Raw genomic sequence first — 17,982 nt, forward strand, 5'->3', positions numbered from 1 at the left:
CAGTGTATCGGTGTGTCCTACACTTGGCTGTGGTGCTCTTGCAATACCACTTTTCTGGCCTCCCAATTGTGGGACACTTAACCTATTGTTGAGGGAACCGTTGTTACAGACTCTGTTAGACATGTCTTTGACTGCCCAGATGTTACAGGGGTTTAGATGAATCCATCTGAAATTTGTTGCTGGAACTGACTCATTCTTTGGATTAACTCGGCCTGGCACTGGACAGTTAAGGCCAGAGTTTCCTAACAGGAGAAAGTTTAGACTCTGGTTTCAGTTTCAATCCTTTTATTTAAGGAGTCACCCGACTCATCCCATTTTCATGGGTGTTCTGATGGTCTGATGTTTCAATCATGTGGCAGTTGCATTTGCCCAGTACAACTCTAGACCTCTGCAACACTACATTCTGACATTATGGAGCAAGTCAATCCAGTCTCTGGACAGACTGATTTGCTTGTCACCTTGGCTTGGTGGTACAGGAATTCTGCTCTGAAGTCATTCCTTAATTCCCTGTCATTTGAAGGATCTTTCTGACACATGCAAGCCTGTTGCACTGGGGAGGAGTCATGGGCACCCTTTTGGTGCAGGCAACTGTTGAAGTCTAATCGCCCGATCAACATACACTGGAACTTTAAACGATTAGGCTGCCTCCACAGTATTGGAGAACCCTACTGAAGGGTCAGCTAACCTGGATTTAGTTGGACAATGCCATGGGCTTGTGGTTTTTGTTCAGCTGCCTCCTGGCTGTCATGTAAAAGTGTTCCGGGCAACTGTATAGCCGCTTGATCACTTTTACATTGCGGGAAGCGTGGCCACTCCCCCCTCTCCATAGTTCCCGGTCTCTCACTTTGGCCGGGACCACATCGAGTACTGTCAGGATGGTGAGTGGAAGAGATTGAGGCTTCTGATCTCCTTTGCTGTTTTTTATAAAGCTGGAAGCGCTCAGCTCTGAGTGTTTCCAGTTTCAGAGCTGTCATTCCCTGCTACTGCCAGGGAAGCATTCAATCAAGCATGATCTGATAAGCTGTCGAAGAAGCCATGCCAGTTGCAATCTCTGAGGTTTAGCAGAAGCCTAAAGTGTATGTTCTGTCCATTTTTTTGCAATATATGTAGAACACTGCTTCTGTTGCAATGAAATATCCAGCAGTGTTTCTTCTTAGCTCTGTCTGAGTTCCACCATGCTGGGCTTCAGAGCACCTCCACCTCGCCTCATTTTGGTAACCTTGTTATTCTATAGTCCAGTCAGGGAGAACTCAGGCAGGGCTGACAACACTGCTTGGGATTTCAGTGCCGCAGAGGCAGTGTTGACATCTCACTACAGGCAGGATTTCTGGTAAGACCAGTCCATAATTTTCTGGAATCATTCTTCCCCTGCCATCCCCCCATTTTGCTCTGACATACACTTTAAGGCTTTTCATACCCCCACTACTTTTAAACTGTGCAATTGTTTTAAATGTAGCTTTCAATTATAGGGATAAGACGTAGTTGCTAGTTTTGGAGGTCTTTACAATGGGGAAAATAATTATTTGATCGACCGGAAGTTTTTGTAAGTTTGCCAACTTACAAAGAAATGAAGGGTCTATAATTTTTATCATAGGTGTATCCTAAATGATAGAGACAGAATATCAACCAAAAATCTAAAAAAAACACAACAAATGCTATAAATTAAGTTGCAGTTCAGTGAGTAAGAAAGTATTTGATCCATCCGAATTCCATGCTATGGAGCTCTGATGTAACATCTGGCAGCATACAGCTGCTAGGATCAATGACCCTTCTGCGTACGCTGTGGCGACGTGCCAAATCGGCATATCCGCTTACCACTACCTCTTCCCCAGTCACCTCATTCTTTTTTACACCCAATATTCCCGACAGCTTGACCTTACAGATGTCTCATTTCTGGATGGCTAAGGCCCTATTTCGCTATGGTCAGTTGATAGACCCTAAAACCAGATCACTAAGATCTTTCCAAGATCTGCAAGACGCCTTTGATATTCCCAAACAGGCTTTTTTTAGTTACTTGCAAATACGGCATTACGCACAATCTCTAGTGACGAATCTTCAATTCTCTCCTTTAACTGAATTCGAAAAACTATGTTTAAAGGGCTCGTCCCCTAAGGGTATGATCTCCTATCAGCTCCTGATCATGGACTATACCTATATGGGTAAGTGGGAGCAGGCCCTGGGTACAGATATACCCCTGACGACATGGCAGTTCATATGGTCGCAGGCCTCTAAGAGCTCTATCTGTACGCTCTATAAAGAGAATCAATATAAGATTCTATTTCATTGGTATCAGACCCCTGACCTGCTCCACTCCATATACCCCTCGGCAGATCCCCGATGTTGGCGTTGTTGTAAAGATTGTCAGTTATATAAAAAAAAAGAAAGGATTTGATCTCCAAGCGAAACATGAATTGATACTTGGTTGAATTGGTTTCTTGTAGTTGGTGACCAGGTGTGCACACATCTCAGGAAGGATTTTGGTCCAATCTTCTCTAAATGCTTTAGGGTTTCTTGGCTGTCTCTTTGCAACTCGAAGTTTACGCTCCCTCCATAAATGTTCTATAGTATAAAGATCTGGAGACTGGCTAGGGCACTCCATGACCTTAATGTGCTTGTCTTGAGCCACTCCTTTGTTGCCTTGGCGGTATGGTTTGGGTCATTGTTATGCTGGAAGACCCATCCACGACCCATCTTCAGTGTTCTGGCTGAGGGAAGAAGGTTCTCATTTTTCTCAAGATTTTAAAATACATGGCCTCGTTCATTGGCCCCTCAATGTGGCATAGTCGGCCTGTACCTTTAGCAGGGAAACCGCCCCAAAGCATCATGTTTCAGCACCGTGCTTGACTGTAGGAATGGTGTTCTTAAGGTCATAGTCAGCATTTTTCTTCCTCCAAACACGGCGAGTCGAATTGATTCCAGCTAGCTCAATTTTGGTCCTATCTGACCACAGAACTTTCTCCCAATTCTTCTCTGACTCATTTAGATGTTCATTGGCATGACTGTACATGTGCCTTCTTGAGGAGGGGGACTTGCTTTGTTTGGAGGGAGAAAAATGCTGAATATGACCCCAAGAACACCATCTCTACAGTCAAGCCATGGAGGTGGAAACATTATGCCTCGTGGCTGTTTCTCTGCTAAAGGTACCAACGGACTTTGCCGCATTGAGGGACCAATGTATTACTGACATATAATCACACACATAGTATGGACTTGTGTCTTTTTTCAACCTCACCTACTATGTAATGGATGGGGCTATGTATTGTAAAATCTTGGATGAAAACCTTCTTTCCTCAGCCAGAACACTGAAGATAGGTCATGGATGGGTCTTTCAGCATGACAATGACCCAAAACATGCCACCAAGGCAACAAAGGAGTGAGTCAAGAAGAAGCACATTAAGGTCATGGAGTGGCCTAGCCAGTCTCCAGACCTTAATCCTATAGAAAATTTATGAAGGGAGCTGAAGCATCGAGTTGCCAAATGATAGCCAAGAAACCTTAAAGATTTAGAGAAGATCTGTAAAAAAGAGTGGACCAAAATCCCTCCTGAGATGTGGGCAAACCTGGTAACCAACTACAGTGGAACCTTGGATTACGAGCATTAATTCGTTCCAGAAGAATGCTTATAATCCAAAGCACTCGTATATCAAAGCGAGTTTCCCCATAGAAGTCCATGGAAACTCAGATACTTCGTTCCACAGTGTTTTCTACGGTATGCAGTACCGCATGTGGCCAGAGGTGTGTGTGGGGGGGGGGGGGCACCGGTAACACTTGGAGAGGCTTGGAAGCACTCAGGAACTGTTTTCGAGTGCATTGGAGTGGCTCCGAATGTCACCCTCACCGCTGGCCAAATGCGGTTCTGCACACCGCTGAGGCTTGAATCCTACTCGTTTTGCGAGACAACGCTCGCAAACCAAGTCAGGATTTTAAAAATTAATAGCTCTTATTGCGAAACACTCATTAACCGTGTTACTCGCAATCCGGCGTATTACTGTACATAATACATACTGTACGTCTTACCTCTGTGCTTGCCAACAAGGGTTTCTACACCAAGTACTAAGTCATGTTTTGCTTTGGGATTAAAGACTTATTTTACTCACTGACCCGCAACTCAATTTATAACATTTTTATCATGTGTTTTTTCTGTTTCTGTTTCATCATTTAAAATACACCTATGATAAAAAATTTATAGACTCTTCATTTCTTTGTAAATGGACAAACTTACAAAATCTGCAGGGGTTTAAATAATAATTTTCCCCACTGTCTCACTCACAACATTTAAAAAAAAATCTGTACACCAAAATAGAAATTGATTTCCCAAAAGAAAGAGAACAATCCTTATTATGTATGAATGCTAAAGACAAAAGTCTCCTGTATAGGGGAATAAAGATAGGAATAGGCAGCCTAAGAAAACTAATGACAAGACTGCTGCTAAGCAATACATGAACATTACACATTCATCATTTGTGCTGCATCAATTCCAATTTCAGTTTAATTTACCATAATTATCCCGATGTATTTCATATATACTACTACCAGTACTGGATACCGATAACACCTGTCCTGCAAATGTAGCCCTAGCGAACACTGTGGAACTGTAGCCTGACCTCAATTACTCTGCAGCTCTCTGCTTTTTGTAATCAGCTCTTCCTGGCTCAGAGATTAAGAAAACAGACCTCCCACCCATCTACTTCCCATTGTGCTGTTTGTTCAATGGGATATCTCCTAAAGTCACGACTCGGGTGCATAGCCAAGTATAAAGCCTAGTCACTGTATATATTTCTTTAGCAATCTGCATTTGGGTATGAGATATGTGGCCTGAATGATCATATGACTACTATGTAAGAAATACAAATTAAAGTGGTGTTACAGGAGAGCCAAAATTCAATGAGTCTTATGTAAACCCACAACACAAATTGGTTATTAAAGCTGAACACCAGGCAAAATACCTAATACACAAAGCTTTTTCTTTTCTTTTTTTAACTGTCAAAAGATTTGTTTTTCTGTCCATCTTGGGATTTACAGTTGTGCTCATAAGTTTACATACCCTGGCAGAATTTATGATTTCTTGGCCATTTTTTAGAGAATATGAATGATAACACAAAAACCTTTCTTTCACTCATGGTTAGTGTTTGGCTGAAGCCATTTATTATCAGTCAATTGTGTTTACTCTTTTTAAATCGTAATGGCAACAGAAACTACCCAAATGACCCTGATCAAAAGTTTACATACCCTGGTAATTTTGGCCTAACATGCCCACAAGATGACACAGAGGGATTTGAATGGCTATTAAAGATAACCATTCTCACCTGTGATCGGTTTGCTTGTAATTAGTGTGTGTGTATAAAAGGTCAATGAGTTTTTGGACTCCTGACACACCCTTGCATCTTTCATCCAGTGCTGCACTGACGTTTCTGGATTCTGAGTCATGGGGAAAGCAAAAGAATTGTCAAATGATCTGCAGGAAAAGGTAGTTGAACTGTATAAAACAGGAAAGGGATATAAAAAGATATCCAAGGAATTGAGAATGCCAATCAGCAGTGTTTAAACTCTAATCAAGAAGTGGAAAATTAGGTGTTCTGTTGAAACCAAACCACGGTCAGGTAGACCAACTAAAATTTCAGCCACAACTGCCAGGAAAATTGTTCGGGACACAAAGAAAAACCCACAGATGACTTCAGGTGAAATACAGGACTCTCTGAAAACATGTGGTGTGGCTGTTTCAAGATGCATAATAAGAAGGCACTTGAAGAAAGATGGGCTGCATGGTCGACTCACCTGAAGAAAGCCATTGCTACACAAATACCACAAAGTATCCCGCTTACAGTACGCCAAACAGCACAGAGACAAGCCTCAAACCTTCTGGCACAAAGTCATTTGGGGTAATGAGACCAAAATTGAGCTTTTTAGCCACAACCATAAACGCTACATTTGGAAATGAGTCAACAAGACCTATGATGAAAGGTACACCATTCCTACTGTGAAACATGGAGGTGGATCACTGATGTTTTGGGAATGTGAGAGCTACAAAAGCACAGGAAATTTGGTCAAAATTGATGGCAAGGTAAATGCAGTATGTTATCAAAAAATACTAGAGAAACATTTGCATTCATCAGCCAGGAAGTTGCGCATAGGAGGTACTTGGACATTCCAACATGACAATGATCCAAAACACAAGGCCAAGTCGACCTCTCTTTGGCTACAGCAGAATAAATTGAAGGTTCTGGAGTGGCCATCTCAGTCTGCTGACCTCAATATCATTGAGCCACTCTGGGGAGATCTCAAACATGCAATTCATGCAAGACAGCCCAAGAATTTACAGGAACTGGAGGCTTTTTGCCAAGAGGAATGGGCAGCTTTACCATCTGAGAAGATAAAGAGCCTCATCCACAAAAGACTTCAAGCTGTCATTGATGTTAAAGGGGGCAATACACGGTATTAAGAATTGGGGTATGTAAACTTTTGATCAGGGTTATTTGGGTAGTTCCTGTTGCCATTATGATTTAACAAGAGTAAACACAGTTGATAATAAATGGCTTCGGCCAAACGCTAACCATGAGTGAAAAAAGTTTTTGTGTTATCATTCATATTCTCTGAAAAATGGTGACAAAATCATATTCTGCCAGGGTATGTAAACTTATGAGCACAACTGTACATAGCTCTGCTGCACAGCATGACCCTGATTTTTCTCTGCTGCATGTGAGGAACATTTATGCCCCGTACACACAATCGGACTTTCCGACAACAAACCAGGGATTTTTTTCCGAAGTCTTGCATACACACGGTCACACAAATGTTGTCGGAAATTCCGAACGTCAAGAACGCAGTGACGTACAACATGTACGACGAGCCGAGAAAAAGGAAGTTCAATAGCCAGTGCGGCTCTTCTGCTTGATTCAGAGCATGTGTGAATTTTAGTGCTACGGACTTGTGTACACACAATCGGACTTTCCGATTGTCGGAAAATTTGTGAGCCTGCTGTCAAACATTTGTGTGCGGAAATTCCGACAGCAAATGTTCGATGGAGCATACACACGGTCAGACTTTCCGACAACAAGCTCACATCGAACATTTCCCGTCGGAAATTCCAATTGTGTGTACGCGGCATAAAGCTGGCCATACATGGGTCAGTTTTTTTTCATTCAGCCAGTGAGTTGAATGAGAAAAAACTGACCTGATTTCCCCATCCACACTTTCAGTGTAAATGCGGGAATCCTCCCTGCTGTGTTTATTGTATTTTGTACTGGGAATTCCCTGCTGTCGGAATACATTGATCAGCGCTGTAGCCTATTGGCTGCTTGTGCTGATCGAGTGAGAATTTACCAACAAGCCAGTTCATGAGAAGTCAATTGATAGATTGACCTCCGATGAACCGGAACGGTCATACATGGAGCGAAATTTGTCCGACTCGGCAGTTTCGATCAGTGTATAATCTGGATCTCCTGGATCCCATGCAAACTCCTTCTCTTCTGTACACTAATTTCAGGGGGTTACTCACTCAACACTGCCTCCATTCATAGAATGCCTTGTATTTTCTTTAATGAATACAAGGCATTCTATAATTGGTGGCAGTGCTGAGCGAGAGACCTCTGAAGTCAGTGTGCAGTGGGGCAGCTGTGCTCACAGAATCTGAGTGGGACCCGGAAGATTACAGCGATCACTGTAGTAGCATTAACTACTACAGTGATTGTCCACTTCCTCAGCAGCCCCCCCAATATGGGATATGCATACTTCCATTGGGCCAAGCTGGACCAATGTATGTATGCAATAAAGATCATTCATGGAGTTCAGCTTTAAGCAAGTTACCATTTTCTGTGATTGGGACTAAACTTGATTTCCATACCTCATTGCTGCTTTCTCCTTTCTATGCAGATCTGCCTTGTCAATGATCCTCGACCGCAAAATAAGTTTGACAAACTTTACACTGTGCAGTACTTGGGTAATATGGTGGAAGGTCGGAAAACACAGTATAATAACCAGCCTGTGGAAGTCTTAAAAAAGCTAGCAGCTGCCTCAATAAAAGAAGGAGAGGTAAGTAGCATCCATGTCACTTAGGAAGGCCATACATGGAAAGCTTTTGCTGCATGATTGCTACAATCTCTCATTTGAATTGCTTTAAGGAAGGTTTAATTGGTACTGTTTTTTTGTTAGTGAAAATAAAGCTTTATTTATTTTTTTTAAAATAACATTTTATACTTGCCTGCTCTGTGCACAGAGCAGCCCCAATCCTTCTCTTCTGGGGTCCTTCGCTGGCGCTCCTGGCTTCCCCTCCTTCCTTCCGAGTATCCCCACAGCAAGTTGCTTGCTAAAGGAAGTATGCAAGCAGCTCGCTCCTGGGCCCCACTGCCTGCATTTATTGACCCAGACAGCTGGGCTTCACTCCACCACTGCTTCCCTGCTCCCTCACTATAGGATTTGATTGACAGCAGGAGGAGCCAATGGCTTTCGCTGCTATCAATCTGCACTGCTCTCATGCACATTGCTGGATCAGAGTCTGCCTCATGCAACAAGTATAAGGGGGAACTGGAGGGGATCCTAGACACAGAACGTTTTTTACCTTAACTAATTAATTAAAGTGGAGTTCCACCCAAAATTGGAACTTCCGCTTTAAGGGAAGGTGACCCCCCATGATATTCCACAGTTGACATGTCATTGTTTTTGGATGGGGACCAGAGACCCTCTTTTTAGAGGGGTGCCAGAAGTAAGTTCACCTCTCCCCCCCTCCCTCTCGGCAATCATCTGGGACACATCACAGGTCCCAGATGATTGCCCGGCCAGTCGCAGCACGGCTCGCGCATGCACAGTGCGTGCCCGGCTGTGAAGCCACAGCCAGGCGCCCACAGTGACAATGCCGGCGCCACAGAAAGGAGGGGGAGACGAGCGAGGCTTCGTTCCCCCGCATCGCTGGACCCTGGGACAGGTAAGTGTCCGATTAATAAAAGTCAGCAGCTGCAGTATTTGTAGCTGCTGACTTTTAATTTTTTTTTTTTAGTCGGAACTCCACTTTAGGATAAAAAAACCTTAAGCTTTTAGAACCCCTTTAATCTCCGCTGAACACAGGGATTAAAGCATAAATCCAGTGCGATTCTGTATTTCCTCATAAACAATTTAGAAAAGATTGTCTAAGACCGTATGTACCAAATAGTATTTGTGCCTGTGATTTTGAATGTCTGAGCTGCAGTTTCCAGATGAGCCCACCTGCTGTAGTCATTAGGAGAGATTACACTGTCCATTCTAGATTTGTGATCTATTTATTTTGTTTGGGAGATGCAGTAAGAGGTGTGACCACTGACTACTACAGAGGAAAATAATCCAAGGACTATGGCAAGAAAACATCATGGCTGCAGTCTATAATGCCGCGTACACACGAGCGGACTTGCCAACAGGCTAAACTCCGTCGGCATTTCCGACGGAAAGATTTAGAACATGTTCTATATCTGAGTCTGTCGGAAATGCCACACAGTCAGAATGTCCGACCAAAAGCTCCCATCAGACTTTTTCTGTCGGGAAGTCTGGCCGTGTGTACGCGGCATAACCGACCTAAGAGCCACCAGCACTCATCTCATTAGACTTCACACATAAATGAAATATCACTTTTAAGTGAATTGAATCTTTACAAACAAGAACGTTGCATTGGGTAGCGCTAACCCAAACATTTTTTGCAGTGTTTATGCTATCCCAATAATTTCAGCCGCTTTACACCATGGGTAAAATAGAGCCTACATACACTAGACTGACTAGATAGACAGTTCAACTGCTTCCAGCTCCTTTTGTGAACTGAACTAACCTGTCTTAAAGTGGACCTTCAGTCATTTTTTTCAACTTTCCGTCTATTAAACCTTCTGCCCTTGTTGTTTTAACTTTGGATAGTAAAACGTTTTTTTTTCTGACAGTAAATACCTTATACAGCCCACTTCATGTTTCTTGTCTGAAAAAAAGCCTAGGCTTATGACATCATGCACAGCTCTCTTTAAGAGCCCTTTCACACTGGGGCGGGCGGCGGAGGTAAAGCGCCGCTATTGTAAGCTGGGCTTTACCGTCAGTATGCGGCCGCTAGCGGGGCGCGTTTTTACCCCCCGCTAGCGGCCGAGAAATGGTTAAAAACCACCGCAAAGCGCCTCTGCTGAGGTGCTTTGCCGGCGGTATAGCCACGCCGTCCCATTGATTTCAATGGGCAGGAGCTGTGAAGGAGCGGTATACACTCTGCTCCTTCACCGCTCCGAAGATGCTGCTAGCAGGACTTTTTTTACCGTCCTGCCAGCGCATCGCTCCAGTGTGAAAGTCCTCGGGGCTTTCACACTGGAATGAAGCAGCGGCACTTTCGGGTCGGTTTGCAGGCGCTATTATTAGCGCAATAGCGCCTGCAAACCGCCCCAGTGTGAAAGGACCATAACTCTCCTGAGAGTTTGCCAGGAAGGGAGGGGGGGATGAGTTATAAGAGGGCCAATGAGAGCTGCAAGGCTGCAGAGCTGGAGGTGTGTCTGTGTAAATCCAGGATATGAACAGGCAGCAGCTTCAGCTGCCCACTGTTAAAATGGTTGCAGCCAGACTCAATGGAGGGAGATTTCTGCAGCATATTTGGCAAGTACAGAATCACAGTATATATAAAATAATATGCAAAGTGGTTAGAGGGAAGCTTCAGAATGGCAAAGATGTTTTTATTTCAAAGTATGTGAGCAGACTCCAGTTCCTCTTTAAGTAGTCAAAGACCACTACATTTAGCAACTCTCAATGTGTAGTAAAATTATCATTTGCTTAATTAATTTTTGTGTTCTCCAATAGGCAGTGTGGTTTGGTTGTGATGTTGGAAAGCATTTTCATGGAAAATTGGGCATCAATGACATGAACATGTAAGTTATCGTCTTGTTATGCGAGTATCTGTGTACTACTTGTACCTATTATATTATCTCTCCACTCCTGTGTTCATTTTCTGATATTCCAGACTGGCTATATTACATTGTTGGATCAACCTACTTCTATAATGTGCCATAGAATGACCTTTTAAGTACTAGCTTAGAGTCTGATGACATCACATCAGAGATGATAGCAACCAGCAGCAGTTTCAGGACTTTTGGATGTCTACACAGGGGGGTGTTTACATGTGAATACTATGAATAAAATATGCTAAGTGCACATATAATCTTAAGGGGAAGGTCATTGTTGAAATAAATGGTTTAGCAATCTGGTCTCCTTAATGAGGAAATAGTGAAGGTGTGGTATATATTTCTGAAATGTTACACTTGCAGGTCTTTACACTGAGAGGACACAATTGTAGTAGAGTTCTATAATGAGAAGTGTATGTATGATGCTTACATTTTTTGGAGACTAATACATATGATAAGCTTTTGTTTTGTTTTTGAAGTATGCTTAATCTTTATCAAATATATCCAATTAATTGTTTTATTTCAGATTTGACCATGAGCTGGTGTTTGGTGTGTCGGTTAAGAACCTGAACAAGGCTGAGAGACTTATTTTTGGGGACTCTCTGATGACACATGCCATGGCACTGACTGCAGTCACAGAGAAGGTAAAATAGGCATCAGAATCATGCTATTGTCAAAAATGAATGGTGATCATCTTGTCATTACAGCATGGATTTAGACAGAATGAGAAATTATCCAGCTCATTTTTGTTAGAGGTTGTAAACCCAGAGGAAAAGAAAAACAAGAAAAAACAAAACCTGTAAGACAAAGACATAATACTAGCTCATTATGAAATACTTACCCTAGAACGAAGCCTTGCAGCGGCGCCCCGCACACCGCTGAGACAGCTGACATCTTCCCTGATGTTTCTTCCAGGTTTGTGGGCTCCGGCGCTGTGAGTGGCTGGAGTCATGCACGTGGGAGCTACCGTTTACGGCACGGGCTCTGAAAGTCCGGCACAGTAAGCTGGACCTTCAGAGCGCATGCACCGATGACGTCATTGGCTGCATGCACTCTGAACATCTCCTAAACTGTGTAAGTTTAGGAGATATTCACAGTACCTACAGGTAAGCCTTATTATAGGCTTGCCTGTAGGTATAATTAAAAAATAAGACTTTACTTCCTATTTAAAGCAAGTCTAAACCCCAAAACAAAAAAATTTATAAATTGCAGCTTGCCATTCCTTACACGAGGTGGCTGCATGAATTTCCTTTTTTAATGTTCTTTATCTTCATCGTTTAAACACACTTCTTCTCCTAAGGTGGCTTTATCACTCTTCTCTTGTATCTATGGGGGGAACTATGGTTATCACCAAGCAGGCTTATAACATTTCTTCCTCTCCATCTTTATTACATGGGGAGTAGGGAGATTATTAGTTTACAGAAGAACAATAGCATTGTGTTTTCAGTTCACAGAAGTGACAAGGACTCTGCCATTCTTATGTCTTTTGAAGGATTGGATATACAGTAAAAAAAAGTGAGTACATCCCTCACATTTTTGTAAATATTTTATTATATCTTTTCATGTGACAACACTGAAGAAATTACACTTTGCTACAATGTGAAGTAGTGAGTGTAAATTACCTGTCCCCTCAGAATAACTCACACAGCCATTAATGTCTAAACCGCCGGCAACAAAAGTGAGTACACCCCTAAGTGAAAATGTCCAAATTGGGCCCAATTAGCCATTTTCCCTCCCTGGTGTCATGTGACTCAGGCCCCGCCATGGTCGACCAAAGAAGTTGAGTGGACGTGCTCAGCGTCATATCCAGAGGTATAGAGGGAAATAGACGTATGAGTGCTGCCAGCATTGCTGCAGAGGTTGAAGGGGTGCGGGCTCAGCCTGTCAGTGCTCAGACCATACGCCACACACTGCATCAAATTGGTCTGCATGGCTGTCATCCCAGAAGGAAGCCTCTTCCAAAGATGATGCACAAGAAAGCCTGCAAACAGTTTGCTGAAGACAAGCAGACTAAGGACATGGATTACTGGAACCATGTCCTGTGGTCTAATGAGACCAAGATAAATGTATTTGATTCAGATGGTGTCAAGCGTGTGTGGCAGCAACCAGGTGAGGAGTACAAAGACAAGTGTGTCTTGCCTACAGTCAAGCATGGTGGTGGGAGTGTCATGGGCTGGGGCTGCATGAGTGCTGCCGGCACTGGGGAGCTACAGTTCATTGAGGGAACCATGAATGCCAACATGTACTGTGACATACTGAAGCAGAGCATGATCCCCTCCCTTCGGATTTTGGGCTGCAGGGCATTATTCCAACATAACGGCCCCAAACACTCCTCCAAGACGACCACTGCCTTGCTAAAGAAGCTGAGGGTAAAGGCGATGGACTGACCAAGCATGTCTCCAGACCTAAACCCTATTGAGCATCTGTGGGGCATCATCAAACGGAAAGTGGAGGAGCACAAGGTCTCTAACATCCACCAGCTCTATGATGTCGTCATGGAGGAGTGGAAGAGGACTCCAGTGGCAACCTGTGAAGCTCTGGTGTGCTCCATGCCCAAAAGGGTTAAGGCAGTGCTGGAAAATGGTGGCCACACAAAATATTGACACTTTGGGCCCAATTTGGACTTATTCACTTAGGGGTATACTTACTTTTGTTGCCAGTAGTTTAGACATTAATAACTGTGTGTTGAGTTATTTTGAGGGGACAGCAAATTGACACTGTTATACAAGCTGTACACTCACTAGTTTACATTGTAGCAAATGTAATTTCTTCAGTGTTGTCACATAAGAAGATATAATAAAATATTTACAAAAATGTGAGGGGTATACTCACTTTTCTGAGATACTGTAATGGCATCACCATCTTGTTCTCATTCTCAATAGACCAAAGTAGATGGTCGCTTCTACTCCTGCCCAACAGATTTCCCCATACACTTTGCCAGTGTAGGCCCTGAGAATTGGAGGCAGCTGGGACACTGAGTGGATTTAGATATATAAACAATTATTTCAGGATTCTTGGGATCAGACACCCATCCATCAGACACCATGTCAATATGGCAATTTTTTGGATAGTTTTAGGACTATAAGTGGAGTTTAGTTACAGAAAAACTACAAGCTCAGGTTTATTCTGGAAACACTGCAACTAAGAATACAGAGCATGTTGATTGGATTTATTTTAGATTACCTGTATGAATCTGAATTTAGGCAACGTGTGCGATCTTAAAGGTTACCAAAAACAGCTTGATTTACTCTGGTTCAACCTGGCTGAAAATAGAGCGGTTTATAGGGACCTTAATTAAAGTTGTAGTAAACTCTCCCTGATGAATTTTCCCCATATAAATCACAAAGCAACACTTTACTAATCGAGTAGTTTATATTCATTCCTTCCTTCTCTGTTTTCGTAGTCTGTCCCGTTTCTTATTCTGATGTCACCAGCGCATGAGCATATTTCCCTCTGTTTGCAGAATACTCTTTGTGCTGTCAGTCCTTTCTTTGCATGCCGTGTCTCCGTCATACCCTCTCCCTACAGCACTGCACCGAGGTACTGCAAGATTTTAGTCCCGTTCTCAAGTTCCTGCCAAACCCTATGTGACTCAAAACATCATAGGAGGTGTAAACATCGACTGGACAGCACAGCACACAGGGGCGGAGAACTATACTACCATACAGTGATGGAAGAAAGTATTTGATCCCCTTCTGATTTCGTACATTTTCCCACTGACAAAGAAATGATCAGTCTATAATTTTAATGGTAGGTTTATTTTAACAGTGAGAAACAGAACAACAACAAAAATATCCAGAAAAACACATTTCAAAAAGTTATAAATTGATTTGCATTTTAATGAGTGAAATAAGTAATTGATTCCCTATTAATCCGGAAGATTTCTGGCTCCCAGGTGTCTTCTGTACAGGTAACGAGCTGAGATTAGGAGCACTCTCTTAAAGGGAGTGCTCCTAATCTCAGCTTGTTATCTGTATAAAAGACACCTGTCCACAGAAGCAATCAATCAGATTCCAATCTCTCCACCATGGCCAAGACCAAAGAGCTGTCCGAGGATGTCCGGAACAAGATTGTAGACCTACACAAGGCTGGAATGGACTACAAGACCATCGCAAGCAGCTTCTTTGGAGGGTGATGACAGTTGGTGCGATTATTTGCAAATGGAAGAAATGCAAATTAACTGTCAATCTCCCTCGGTCTGGGACTCCATGCAAGGTCTCACCTCGTGGAGTTTCAGTGATCATGAGAACGGTGAGGAATCAGCCCAGAACTACAAGGGAGAATCTTGTCAATGATCTCAAGGCAGCTGGGACCATAGTCACCAAGTAAACAATTGGTAACACACTATGCCATGAAGGACTGAAATCCTGCAGCGCCCGCAAGGTCCCCCTGTTCAAGAAAGCACATGTATAGGCCCGTCCGAAGTTTGCTAATGAACATCTGAATGATTCAGAGGAGAACTGGGTGAAAGTGTTGTGGTCAGATGAGTCCAAAATCAAGCTCTTTGGCATCAACTCAACTCTCTGTGTTTGGAGGAGGAGGAATGCTGCCTATGACCCCAAGAACACCATCCCCACCGTCAAACATGGAGGTAGAAACTTTATGGTTTGGGGGTGTTTTTCTGCTAAGGGGATAGGACAACTTCACTGCATCAAAGTGATGATGGACGGGGCCATGTACCGTCAAATCTTGGATAAGAACCTTCTTCCCTCAGCCAGGGCATTGAAAATGGGTCGTGGATTGGTATTCCCGCATGGCAATGACCCAAAACACACGGCCAAGGCAACAAAGGAGTGGCTCGAGAAGAAGCACATTAAGGTCCTGGAGTGGCCTAGCCATTTTCCGGACCTTAATTCCATAGCAAATATGTGGAGGGAGCTGAAGGTTCTAGTCACCAAACATCAGCCTCAAAACCTTAATAACTTGGAGAGGTTCTGCAAAGTGGAGTGGGACAAAATCCCTCCTGAGATGTGTGCAAACCTGGTGGCCAACTACAGGAAATATCTGACCTCTGTGATTGCCAACAAGGGTTTTGCCACCAGTCATGTCTTGCGTAGGGTCAAATACTTATTTCACTCATTAAAATGCAAATCAGTTTTTAATTTTTTTTGTTATTCTGTCTCTCACTGTTAAAATAAACCTACCATTAAGAAGACATTAGCTAACATGGCGCCAGCTTCTCCTGAGAAGCAAGATTTTAAAAACCACTTCAAAATCTGTAGGAGACATGTGAAGGGACCTCATATTAATGGAGATTGTTTTGTAAAGCTTTATTGTGCTGCCTTTATTAGTGAGGGGCAGAGTTTACTACTGCTTTGTTATGTAGGCGTTTCTTTACTTTAACATTAATATGATTGCTGCTGTTCTTGAGACAGTACCCTCGGTTCACCCCCCTCGCCTTGGGGAGTTGTCTGGTATATAGAAGCCTCATTGTATGCTTATTGTAAAAGGAAATTGGGCCTATAGTGTTATTGCAACATACTGAACTAATGAGTGCTGTACACTGCTAGGACCATGGAAGTGAATTCACCAAATATTCATACACTGACCTCCTGCTTACCTTTTCTCCCCCTGATAGTTACATGATCTTTATTTCCTTCTTCTGGTTATTATCTGGATTATCTAGAAAAAAACAATGCCGGGTGAAGGGGCGAGGTTGGGGGGAGAAAGGGAAACTTAGCTGGGAATTTCAGCTGTTCGATTAGGGACGGTAAGGGATTGAGTGATTTTTAAATCCACAGCTTCATCTGAGCAAAAGTAAAGACTTTTTAATGCCGTTGGCATTGATTTAACTTGTGGCTCTCATTAACTCCGGAACCCAAACTAATGGCTTAAAAGGAAGAGGATTATCAGCTGCTCCTGTCTGAACTAGGCACTTGCTTATTTACCCTTATGAAAACTAGAACTGTCACCAGGTTTGGTCTGCGTCTGTGCAGGTGAAAACTAGGGTCAGCCAGTCTGATCTGCAACAGACTTACGCTGGCCATACATTATAAAATTTTCCTTTAGATTTATGAAAAACTATATAATAGGAGGATAAACCTAAACCACACTTTTAACCACTTCAATACAGGGCACTTTCCCCTTCCTGACCAGGCCAATTTTCAGCTTTCAGCGCTGTTGCATTTTGAATAACAATTGCACGGTCATGAAACACTACCCAAACAACCTGTTTTTCCCACAAATAGAGCTTTCTGTTGGTGGTATTTGTTTACCACTGGGTTTATTGTGCTACAAATAAAAAAAGACCGAAATTTTTTTTTAAAAACATTTTCCTTCGTTTGTTTTAAAACTGTAAAAAAGGAAGTTTTCTCCTTCATTGATTGGCACTGATGATGAGGCACACTTATGCGGCATTGATAAGCAGCACGAATGGGCACTGATATGCAGCACTGGCAGGCGGCACTGATGGATACTCATAGTGGCATTGATGTGTGGCACTTATGGGCACTAATAGATGGCATGATAGGCACCGCTGATTAGGAGGCAGTGACAGGCAATCACTGATGGTCACAGATTGGCATTTCAATGTGCACCAGTGGGCATCCCTGGTGGCATTTAGTGGGAATCCCTGGTGGTCTCTAGTGGGCACCTTCGATGCGTCTGCACTTATAATCAATGCACTGATTATCAGCGCAGACCACCCCGGTCAGGAGAGCTGCCGATTGGCTCTCCTTTACTCATGCCTTGTCAGCGCGAGTAGAGGAAAAGCTGATCAACAGCACTTCCTAGTTACCATGTGATGAGCTGTGATTGGACACAGCTCATCACATGGTAAAGAGCCTATGTCATAGGCTCTTTACAGGGATCGGAGATCCGGTGTATCAGACTGATACACCACAGATTGCCGCGCTGCGCGCCTCTGCAGCTTGTGCTGCTGGACGTCATATGATGCCCAGTCCGGATAATGCAACCACTTTACGGCCGTCGTTCTGCTATATGGCAGGGGGGAAGTGGTTAATCTGTGTGCAATCAGGCAGGCCCTTGCACTACATAGTTGAAAGTAAATCTAAAAGAGATTCTACAAAATTTCTGTACAATGTATGGCCAGCTTTAGACAGAGCATCAACTGTGATAACCAGATCTGAGCAGTCCTGAGATA

At 43.1% G+C, this 17,982-nt stretch overlaps 1 protein-coding gene across 1 annotated transcript in view; it reads left to right on the plus strand.

The window, feature by feature from the left end:
* Positions 1–17,982, plus strand: part of BLMH (bleomycin hydrolase) — a 116,620-nt gene that overhangs the window by 82,329 nt on the left and 16,309 nt on the right. The window contains exons 8-10 of the mRNA XM_073616845.1: positions 7,870–8,028; positions 10,780–10,847; positions 11,407–11,524. Coding sequence (XP_073472946.1) covers positions 7,870–8,028; positions 10,780–10,847; positions 11,407–11,524 — 345 coding nt within the window. The remainder of the gene's footprint in view (positions 1–7,869; positions 8,029–10,779; positions 10,848–11,406; positions 11,525–17,982) is intronic.

Source organism: Aquarana catesbeiana, linkage group LG02 (assembly GCF_042186555.1).
Source record: "Aquarana catesbeiana isolate 2022-GZ linkage group LG02, ASM4218655v1, whole genome shotgun sequence".
NCBI lineage: Eukaryota > Metazoa > Chordata > Amphibia > Anura > Ranidae > Aquarana > Aquarana catesbeiana.